The sequence below is a fragment of the Capsicum annuum genome, chromosome 6 (genome assembly GCF_002878395.1).
Source record: "Capsicum annuum cultivar UCD-10X-F1 chromosome 6, UCD10Xv1.1, whole genome shotgun sequence".
Classification (NCBI taxonomy): domain Eukaryota; kingdom Viridiplantae; phylum Streptophyta; class Magnoliopsida; order Solanales; family Solanaceae; genus Capsicum; species Capsicum annuum.
Genome location: NC_061116.1, coordinates 8623671 through 8633893, shown reverse-complemented (window position 1 = coordinate 8633893; position 10223 = coordinate 8623671). Strand labels below are relative to the sequence as shown.

The following is a 10223-nucleotide window of genomic DNA, read 5'->3' as shown; positions in this document are numbered from 1 at the left end:
TCCATTGATTCTGCTCCGGCCTCCGATTCGCTCACGGCGGTGAAGGTCCCCGCCGATGATTCTCCGATAGGGGAATAAAAAGGGTACTAATAGAGTGTTTCATTTTTTATAATTATTGAAAATCCTGACATTTTTCATAATTACTGAAAATCCCAATTTAGGGTCAGTCGAGATACATAATTAGCTCCCGATATATCCAATGAAGATAATTTTTTTTCGTAAAGATACATAATTAGCTCCAGATAATACATATTTTTCGATTTTGGGGCTGTCGAGATACATAATTAGCTACTGATACATCCAACAAAGATACATAATTAGTTAATATTTTTATAGTTACTTTGTAAGGATGGCGATTTGTGTAGATACGGTAAGTTAAAGGTCTATGTTTATGTTAGTTTTTCTTTTGGATAACCGCGGTGTCTTGACCAACTTTCGCGCACCTCGACTAAATCTATGGGATACCTGCCACCTCCCACTAGATATTAGGTAACTCTGAGACCTCACACTTTCAACCCACTTCATTGACCAATAGGTCACACTTTCCTAAAAAGTAATCTCTGCATAACCAATTGCGTCCCTCTTCACTGAACCAATCGACACGTATGCATCAAAATAGTGCAACCAAGGACAATTTCAATCATTTTTTTCAAAAAATTGACAATACAAATTAATGAAATTAACTCAGAAAAATTGTTGAAGACTCACAAGTAGGTAAATGAGGAGGATAATTATCGTAATTTTCAGCTTGTATAATCTGCTTAAGATGTTTCCAGTGTCGGCCTCTAGCTTGTCCTTTAGGGTACTTATCATACATCTGAATCTTCTTGAATTTCATGTGTGTTGGTAGTACTAATTCTGCTTCTATCACTTCTCGCTCCATTGATTCTGCTCCGGCCTCCGATTTGCTCGCGGCGGTTCACGGTGGTGAAGGTTCCCGTCGATGATTCTCCGGCGGGGGAATCAAAAGGGTACTACGGGAATATGGGGAATTTAAGTGTTTTGTTTAGGGATAATTTCTATTAGGAAAAAAACATAAATATTCTCCCTTGCATTCACAATTACACACCTTTTCTTTATAAATGACGTATTATCCCCCCTAAACTTCTAAAAAATAAAATTAATTTCATCTTAAAATATTATATTTAAATCTGAAAAAAAATGCATTATTTCCAGTTCAACTATAAATCAAATTGTTGAGACACATTCAAACTTAAAGGAGGTCCTATTACTTCTGGACTGATTAAAATCATATTTTTGACAATCTTAAGGCCTACGTGGCACACTGCGTGGATCAACACACTAAAGATACACGTAGGCATGCGTATGTGCCACGTAGGTACTAAGGTTATCAAAAATACAGTTTTAATTAGTCTAGGGATAATAGAACCACTTTAAGTTCGGGTATATCTCGATAATTTCATTTATAATTCGGGATAGACACAATACATTTACTCTTTAAATCTCAAATAAGTGATGAAATACATATATTTATCCAAATATAATACATATATTTTTCTTCTTCTTTTCCTTTTTTTTTCTTCTCTTTATCACTTTACCACCTTTAATAATTTTAGAATTTCTCCATGTCACACCTCTTTTTTACACCAAAAAGATTAAATTTTAAGGTTCGAAAGGGTTTTTATTATTAAACTGACAAAAGACTGAAAATTTATTTTGAAAAAGGATTTACATTTTTATTCAGAATCGTCACTTGACATAATCCAGTGTGCCAAGTCACCTTTGAAAGATCCTTTTCAAAACAGTTTCTCTAAAAACTTGTCTACGAACAGAGATTCCAGTTAAAGAATTTTGTTGACCGAGGGGAAGATGTTAGGCACCCCTCGGTCCCGTGGTTCGACCACGGTCGCTTGGTGGAGCGTATCGGCTAATTTGACATTATGAATATATAAACCACACAAAATCACACAAAACAATCAACCAAACAAACAAACAAAACAAATTCAAAATTATAGTGTCCAGTCCGAGTTATACAGTTCAAAAATGAAAAATGCAAAAATTTAAACACACGCTAAACTACATTAATCCTAAACTACGTTCCACTGCTTTACCCGATGCCTCGAGCCTTCACCACGAGCATTTCCGCCAACATAGTACGTCGGGGCATTCCCCAGTGAATGAATACATAAACTTCGGGGCATCCCCCGGCCAAATGAATACATTTCAATCAAATGCGATAAACTAGAAAACATTCAACACTCAACTCCGCATTCAAATATCCAACGAAGCATTGATTCCTAAATTTTGCCTACCCGAACTTATATTTGCTTATCCATTTCAACATGTCGTGATCTATCGCGCTCTAACAATATTTACACTTATTCCGAATTAAACAAAAAAAGAACAATAATAAAATCAACATCAAACCAAATTCACAATTTTATCAACCTCAAACTCCACCCCCAAATTCCTTTTTACACCAAATTCCATGATTCATAATTACAATTTCAACAATTTTTAATCAATTCTATTAACGAAATCTAAACAACAAATCAACATCATTCCATATTCCGTCATCTAATGCATGAACATCAACCGAGATCAAACAACGATAATCAACCAACACAAAATCATAAACAATTCAACCAATCAAAATAAAGGAAAGAGAACGGGGTTAAAGAAATGGACCTCAATAGCACTTGCTTTCGTTGATAATAAAGAAAACCCAGACTTGGAATTTCAAATCGAACCTTAACAGCGACAAACTCTAACTTCAATATCCAAACTGATCTTAATAGACAGGTCAATACGAATGAAATCGAATCCCAGAACCCGAAATGAAAATCAATGAACCAGAAACCCAATTTCAAAAATGAAACGCTAATACAGACCAACCCACGGCTTCGAAAGTCCAATAACCACTGAAAACCGGTATAACCTGAGCAAAATATCGTGGAAATCAGAGAAATTTGAACCAAATCCTAACGAGTTCGAACGAAATCGAAAGCGGATCGAGATTTGCTCAACTGCTTTATGATGTTGCGACTCTGAAGGCCTCACGATGACCAAAACGACTAGAAATATACCGATTACGATGTATTCCGATGGGTTTGAATATTTTTTGTGACTACCTCAATGCGTTTTCGATGAGTATCGTGATGCTCTCTCTCGATTTACCCTTTCTCGGTCTGTGTGATTTTTTCTGAAGCAGAAGAAACCAAAACCAAAAATAATAATGGAGTTTATGCCCCTTTTTTCGTGCTTTTTCTCCCCCAGAGAAGAAGAATCCTTCCCCCTCCTCCTTCTTTAATGTCATAACTTTATCAATTGGACTAAGAAAAACATGTGGGGCCTTAAAATTGTTGTCGTCTGTTTGTGCTACTGTGTTCTCCTTTTCTTTGTGGGAAAGAAATATGGTGGGGTCACGTGGGTGGGGTAGTGAGGTGTCTTAATTTCATAGGAGAGGGTTGTTGATTAGTTATCACTAGAATATTTTGGTTTAGGTTGGTTAGAGATTTGTCATTTTTGTATTTTTGTGGGATATAATCACATAGGTATGGATATATGGTAAAATGAGCTAAAAATGAATAAAAATCTACTTCGGGAGAGACAAAATCAGGTATCTACAGCATGCCCCCTTTGAATGTAAATACGAAGTGTTTTCAGACAAAGAAGTAGACAACGAGATAGAATTTTATTCCGACCTTTATTCAAAGAGAATGAAACAAAAGGGAGGAGAAAAGCCGAGTTTACACCAGGACATCCTAACTACCCAAGTTATGAAGGAATTAAGTGACGGTATCTCAAAGGATTGGAAAAAACATGGACTATACTGAGTTGGAGAGTCGAGTGAGGTCCCGTCGAGGTTCCGATCCACGGCTTTGTTAGTACATCAGAAATGAAAATTACAAGTTAAAAATAAATAAAATTACAAATATCATATCTATGCAGCTTCTTTTTTACTCCTGACTTAAGTTTTATCACCCTATTCTTCAGGCGGACTCCTAACTTGAAATTTTTTCACCCTGTTCTTCAAGCGGGCTCCTGACTTGCGATTTCATCACTTGTTGCTTGGTTTTCAATCGCTTCACCTTGTTGCTTGACTTTCATTTATTTGCCCTACTCTTCAGGCGGGCTTCTGACTTGCCATTTTTGACTTTCTATTTCACCACCTTGTTGTTTGACTTTCAACTTCTTCACCCTATTCTTCAGGCGAGATCCTGACTTTCAATTTCATCAACTTCCAATTTCATCACTATGTTCTTCAGGCGGGCTCCTGACTTACAATTTTATCACCCTGTTCTTCAGGCGGGCTCCTGAAACCAAAATCAAACTAGAACGGAAATTATTCCAAACAAAGATTATAATAAAAAAGAATTTTATTTTTTTGAAAGTATGGTCCCATTTTCCAGAAAGGCTTGAACATAAAGTAAATTCTCATTTTTCAGGAGAGTCTTGAACAGAAAATAAAATCTCATTTTTCAGGAGGGTCCTGAACAGAAAATAAAATCCCATTTTTCAGGAGGGCCCTGAGCAGAAAATAAATTCTCATTTTCCAGGAGGGCCCTGAACAGAAAGTAAATTCTCATTTTCCAGAAAGGTCCTGAACAGAAAGTAAATTCTCATTTTCCAGAAAGGTCCTGAACAGAAAGTAAATTCCTATTTTCCAGATGGGTCCTGAACAGAAAGTAAAATCTCATTTTCTAGGAAGGTTCTGAACAGGAAGTAAAATCCCATTTTTCAGGAGGGTCCTGAACATAAAGTAAAGATCCATTTTTCAGGAGGGTCCTGAACAGAAAGTAAAGTCCCATTTTTCAGGAGGGTCCTGGACAGAAAGTAAAATCTCATTTTTCAGGAGGGTCTTGGATAGAAAGTAAAATCCCATTTTTCAGTAGGGTCCTAAACAGAAAGTAAAATCTCATTTTTCATGAGGGTCCTAAACAGAAAGTAAAATCCCATTGTTCTAGAGGGTCCTGAACAGAAAGTAAATTCTCATTTTTCAGGAGGGTCCTGAACAAAAAGTAAATTCATTTTCCAGGAGAGTCCTGAACAATAAGTAAATTTCCATGGATGTGCTTTTCCAATGGTAGCTAAATTAAGTGAAGCGAATTTGCCCCTGTTTCAACAAAGAAAATTTGTCAGTTAAAAACTTAGTGGTGGTTTGCAGCACTTGGCTTTCCTGACACCTGCTCCAGTGTTTATTCCCTTCATTTTGTTTCAGATTGCTGGCACTTGCCCCTGCTTTATCGTGTCACTGACCCAAACACAGATTGAGGGTGACTCTAAAATAAACACAACATCTCTGCTTTGTCGTGCTTCTCAGATAAACCCTTTAAACCTTGGTATTTTCATAAGTTTTCATATTTGCCTGTTGACAAAACTTTCTGTATGCCTTTTTTTTGGCTCACAATCATGTTTCTTTCATGCATTGGCCTTTCTATCTTGCTTTGTGCAATTGAAGAAGTTGGTAGCTAATTTTGAAATCTTTTCTCACTTGTTTTGACCCCCATTCGAGAACAATTGGCTGCTGACAAAATTATCAACGACTGCCCGAGAGACTTCTATGCCAGCCGAACCCATTCAGACCCAAAACCGGCTTGCGTGAATCACCCTTAGATAGGGTAGACTCTGTCGCGTGCCCTCCCGTTCCATCTGGGCCAAGATTTTGCTTGGTATATTCCATCAAGAGAAAGCCCCAGCGGGCACTACTATATGTATAGAAAAAGGATAAGAGAGAACAAGGGCATCTCATTTCTTCTTTCAACCCTAAGGACTTGACTCAAAGATAAAAGAAAAATGACAACAATTTTTATTTTATTTGGATAACTGACTCAAGAAAATAAAAATATAACTAAAGAAAAGAAAAAAAAACGACAATGAATGTCCCTATTGAAAAAGATGAAAGAAAAGTTTATCTGAAAATGACAGTCAACTCTAATGATTATGACATGCATATAGGATTAAACTTCCTGATCTTTCCATTCAAAACTTTCTACCAATTGTTGTTAAGTGAATGACCTCGAAATTGAGTTGCTTCCTTAGGTCAATTGCATTCAAAGACCTCATTCGGCTAGTGACACCTTGAAGGATTTTCACCAATAAGCCTCTCTCATTTTTCTCTCGGCTCACCATCGCCTTATGGTGCCCGTGAGGATTTTCACCAATAAGACTCTCATTTTTATTTCTCTCAACTTACCATCACCTTACGGTGCCCGTGAGGGTTTTCACTAATAAGGATCTCTCATTTTTATTTCTCTCTTGATTTCTTAGGCTGAGGAAGACAAGTAGTTCCCAAATGCATCATCATATCCATTGCATGCTTAGCCATAACATCCTCAAAGATTGATCTGAAGGTATTTCTTTGGTTGTAATGACTTTTGGATAGGGTTAGAAATAAAGGATGGCATGAGGTCCAAACGACACTTGAAGTGGGGTAGGACTTACAACTTTTGGAATTGACTCGAACAATAAGGATCAACTCATGCCCCATTTCTTTTGACTGGGCAATACTAAATTATTTATTTGGTTGAACCGATCCAGACGAGGGTAGCCTATGTATCTCACCCCCGAGAGAGGAGAATCAGGTCATGCATAGTTCTGGCTGTTCTGCATGATTCTGATTTATTTTTCTTTTTTTCTTTTGTTAGCTCTTCTCTTTTTCTTTCTTTTTGGACACATTTTTTTCTTTTTTTTTTTATTTTTTTCTTCTCTTTTTTTGAAACTTTTCTGACTTTATTGTTTTGCTCAATACTTTTTTTTGAGTTTTTCTGGCTCTATCTTGATTCCAAAGAGGGGTATGAAAGAAAATAGGACTAAAGCTCAAATAGGGTAAACAAAGGATGACACAGTGTTTGGATAGTAGAATGAAATACCTTCTTCATATCAATCCTTGAAAATGCAAGTACATATCATGCAATATGAAAATGAAAGATGAAGATCACTAGTGACATTTTTGCAACACTAACTTTAACTGAGTCTGTGCATCACTACTTCTTCAGTGCTTGTTCAGCATACAACTCCACTTTTGTTGTACATTCCTCACATTGAATGACTCGTGAATTTGTGGAGCTAATTTTCTTTCTGTTCCTTTTGACATAGGATCGTACATTCATTATTTGACCTAATTGAGATATGTATTTCAATTGATGACCAAGTTATTCTCATGATTCTCAAAATAATCACCTGAATTTTTAAAGAAGGCTTCAACTTGATCACCAAATGGCTCAACACTCTATTTATTTTCTAAGGTGCTGTCTTTTCTAACTTTAACCCTCTGATTCTATGTTCATGCTTAAACTGGATTTTAAGATCTGGCTGAAAACTCCACTAGCATGTCATATCACCAGAACCAACATAAAATGTACTGTGTAAAGAAAACAACACACATTTAAAACACAAAGGGAAAGGGACACTTCATTTAGTTGAAATAAACGATAGAAGGGTTTGCAAATAACAATGAAGAGGTAAAATAAGATAGATCCTGAACTACAATCCTAAAATAATTTAAAAATTAAAAAGAAAATAAAACAAACTACCAGAACTCTTCTTAGTAAGGAGAAGGGTGACTTCTCAATTGCTCATCCAAACATCTTAGCCACTGGTTTGCATATCAGCATGACTAGAGCTTTCCTCATTGTCATTATTCTGCACCATAATTGATCTATCTTGAATCATCTTTTCAATTTCTATTTTCAAATCTCGACAATCTTCAATACTGTGACCCTGAACATCAGAATGATATGCACATCAAACATTAGGATCAAAAATTCTTAAATGCGGGTTAGGAGTATACCCAAGGAGAGGAGTGATTATGCCCCGCAGGAGAGGAGTGATCATGCCCCGTTGTACCAATATCTGAAATAAACTTGCATATAACTCTTCAATTGGTGTGAAGCTATCCCTCGATTTTTGCCTTATTTTATTATTTAGATTGGGTCTAAAATCAGGCCTGGAAAGGCTTTGATAGATTTGTGGAGTCGGAGGGTAACTCTGAGGAGTTGGTGCGCGCCATTATGAGTAAGAAAAGAGTTGAACATATGGCTGTGCGTAGTATACTAGATATGAATATAGGGAAATAGAGTATAATGGATTTTGGGAAGGATTATAAAGAGCTTGGGTATGAACTTGGGCCTGGGATTGACAGTAACGATGACGTCGTCTTCTTGGATGTGCCCGTTCTCTAATTACAATAGCAACTGTATCTTTCTTATTCCTCTTCCCTCCAGTTTTCTTTAATTGATTGCAATATTATCCCAAATATTTCATGGATTCCTCTTGTCCATATTGCTCCTCGCATTTCGATATCTCAAGGCTAAGAGGAGGGTTAACACTTGAAGACATGCCCCAATTTTTGTATGAAACATCTTCTTCACTCGCAAGTCTTAGGGAACTTTTCACAGTATTTCCTGCACTCTTCATTTTTTCAACCATTTTCTCTGGCTCTTCTGGCACACTAGGCTTCTTCTTAAGAAATTTTGGTGGTCCGGTTAACTTAAAAGTAGGATCAGGAGTATAGCAATAATCACCAAGAGTATTGAACAAGGGTCCACTAGTATCATGGGAAAGCACAACCGTTGGGTGGCTAGCCAATGTAGAAGCCTCAGTAGATGATTGAGCAACAAGATCATGGACGACATATGGTGTTGTGAATGTAGCAGGCTTATACTGAGGAGCTAGAGGAAAAGTGATAAAACTATTGAGATGCTTTGGGCTTGGAATGAATTCTGAGTCATGTTGCGGTGCATTAACAATGGTAGGAAACTAACTCTTCAATTTTGGTAGAAAACTCGAGGTATTTGTAGGATCAATGGCGGGAAATGGGAGAGGAGGCAATCCACTGGTCCAAGCTCGGTGCATTTCTGTTATTTGTTGCCTTAGTCTCCTAATCTCTTGCTTCAAACTCTCATTTTCATGACTCTTTGTTGATCCATGATTTCACTCTCTATATCCTTGTTGGACACAACTAAGTCTTCCTTGGATTTGGTGTGATATGGAGGACCAGCCAAGATACCACAAACCAACCACCTTAAACTAACTGAACAAGAGGTAACAAAGGTGTTAGAGTTCAACATTTTTTCAAAACCTCATTTTTCTTATTTTTCTTTTTGAAAAGATCACCGGACCCAATAAGGGCGCCTACATATCTCACACTTGAAAGAGGAGAATCAGGTGTGCGTAGTTTGTGAAGTCTTACCAAAAAGGCCAACTAAACTCTTTTTCCTTTCTTTTTCTTTTACTTGAAACTTTAAAAAAAGAAAAAAAAATAACAACTTGTCAAAAGAATTGAAGAAAAATCTTTTTGCTTTTTTCAGGTTTTAATTTCCTATACAAAATGAACCTATGATTACCAAAGAAAAATCTTTTGGGTTTTTGATTTTGAATTTCATACGAAAATGAAACTTGAACCTATTAAAGGAAAATATTTTTGTAGTTTTCTTTTGACAATGTAAATGAAACACCTACTCTAAAAGAAGAGTGAAGAAAATCTTCTTGGATTTTTTAGATTTCTATACAAAATGAAACCTATGATTACCAAAAAAATCTTTTGGGGTTTTCAATCTGAAATTTCATAAAAAAAAATGAAGCTTGAACCTATTAAAGAATTTTTTTTTTGTAGTTTTCTTTTAAAAGATGTATACGACACCTACTCTAAATGAAGAGTGAAGAAAATCTTTTTGGATTTTTCAGATTTCTATACAAAATGAAACTTATGATTACCAAAAAAAAATCTTTTTTTTGAGTTTTGATTTATAATTTCATATGAAAATGAAACATAAAACTATTAAAGAAAAATATTTTTATAGTTTTCTTTTAAAGATGTATATGAAACACTTACTCTAAATAAAGAGTGAAGAAAATCTTTTAGGATTTTTTAAAATAAGATCCCCGAACCCACAATAGGCTGCCTACGTATCTCACTTCTGAGAGAGGAGAATCAGGGGTCTGTAGTTTGTCCAGATTGGACAAATAATGATAACTGACAAACTGAGCCTAACTTAAGAGACACAACCAAAGACCGACGAATAAAATCTTTTTTGGGGTTTTTTTTTATAATTTGACACTTCACACAAAAATAACACAAAAAACTATGAAAGAAAAATCTTTTTGATATTTTCTGTATATGAAATAGACACTATTTTTTCTTTTATAAAAACTCAGAAATAAAATATCTTTTTTTAAAAAAAAAATTTAATTATGAATGCATGCTAAAGGATATAAAAGAAAAATCTTTTTGATGTTTTTTTATTTTTGACAAATGAGTG

The 10223-nt window shown here is 35.7% G+C and overlaps 1 protein-coding gene across 3 annotated transcripts in view; it reads right to left on the bottom strand.

Annotated features, from left to right (window-relative positions):
• LOC107873551 (chromatin-remodeling complex subunit ies6) overlaps positions 1–1137 on the bottom strand; it is a 12798-nt gene extending 11661 nt beyond the window's left edge. Inside the window, exon 1 of one of the 3 annotated variants that reach the window (XM_016720440.2) lies at positions 709–1137. In XM_016720440.2, the coding sequence (XP_016575926.1) occupies positions 709–883 (175 nt within the window). In that variant the 5' untranslated portion in view covers positions 884–1137. The remainder of the gene's footprint in view (positions 1–708) is intronic. The other 2 variants (XM_016720441.2, XM_016720439.2) reach the window with 2 other exon arrangements.
• Between the last annotated feature and the right edge of the window lie 9086 nt (positions 1138–10223).